Source organism: Carlito syrichta, unplaced genomic scaffold, assembly GCF_000164805.1.
Source record: "Carlito syrichta isolate Samal-C Ts95f unplaced genomic scaffold, Tarsius_syrichta-2.0.1 Scaffold301968, whole genome shotgun sequence".
NCBI classification, from domain to species: domain Eukaryota; kingdom Metazoa; phylum Chordata; class Mammalia; order Primates; family Tarsiidae; genus Carlito; species Carlito syrichta.
This window is the reverse complement of record NW_007246064.1, coordinates 67480-68040: the sequence shown is the minus strand read 5'-3', so window position 1 is coordinate 68040 and position 561 is coordinate 67480. Positions and strand designations below refer to the sequence as shown.

At 73.8% G+C, this 561-nt stretch overlaps 1 protein-coding gene across 1 annotated transcript in view; it reads left to right on the top strand.

Annotated features, from left to right (window-relative positions):
- LOC103258125 (forkhead box protein Q1) overlaps positions 1 to 559 on the top strand; it is a gene marked incomplete at its 3' end in the record, with an annotated part of 27591 nt that extends 27032 nt beyond the window's left edge. Inside the window, exon 6 of the mRNA XM_021711256.1 lies at positions 1 to 559. Coding sequence (XP_021566931.1) covers positions 1 to 559 — 559 coding nt within the window.
- Positions 560 to 561: the final 2 nt, after the last annotated feature.

Genomic DNA, 561 nt, shown 5'->3' with positions numbered 1-561 from the left:
CCTGGAGGGCGCGGGCGGCTGCGACGCGCCATCCCCTCTGTCGGCGGCCGGCGACGACTCTCTGGGCTCGGACGGGGACTGCGCGGCCAACAGCCCGGCCGCGGGCGGCGGCGCCGGGGACCCGGCGGGCGGCGGCGAGCAGCGCGCGGGCGGCGGGACCGGCGCGGAGGAGGAGGGCCAGGCGGCTGCGGCGGCGGGGGGCGCGGAGGTCGGCGCCGCGGGGCCCAGCGCGCACAGCGCAGGGAGCAGCGAGGGCGCGCGCAGCAAACCGTACACGCGGCGGCCCAAGCCCCCGTACTCCTACATCGCGCTCATCGCCATGGCCATCCGCGACTCGGCGGGCGGGCGCCTGACGCTTGCCGAGATCAACGAGTACCTCATGGGCAAGTTCCCCTTTTTCCGCGGCAGCTACACCGGCTGGCGCAACTCAGTGCGCCACAACCTCTCGCTCAACGACTGCTTCGTCAAGGTGCTGCGCGACCCTTCGCGGCCCTGGGGCAAGGACAACTACTGGATGCTTAACCCTAACAGCGAGTACACCTTCGCCGACGGGGTCTTCCG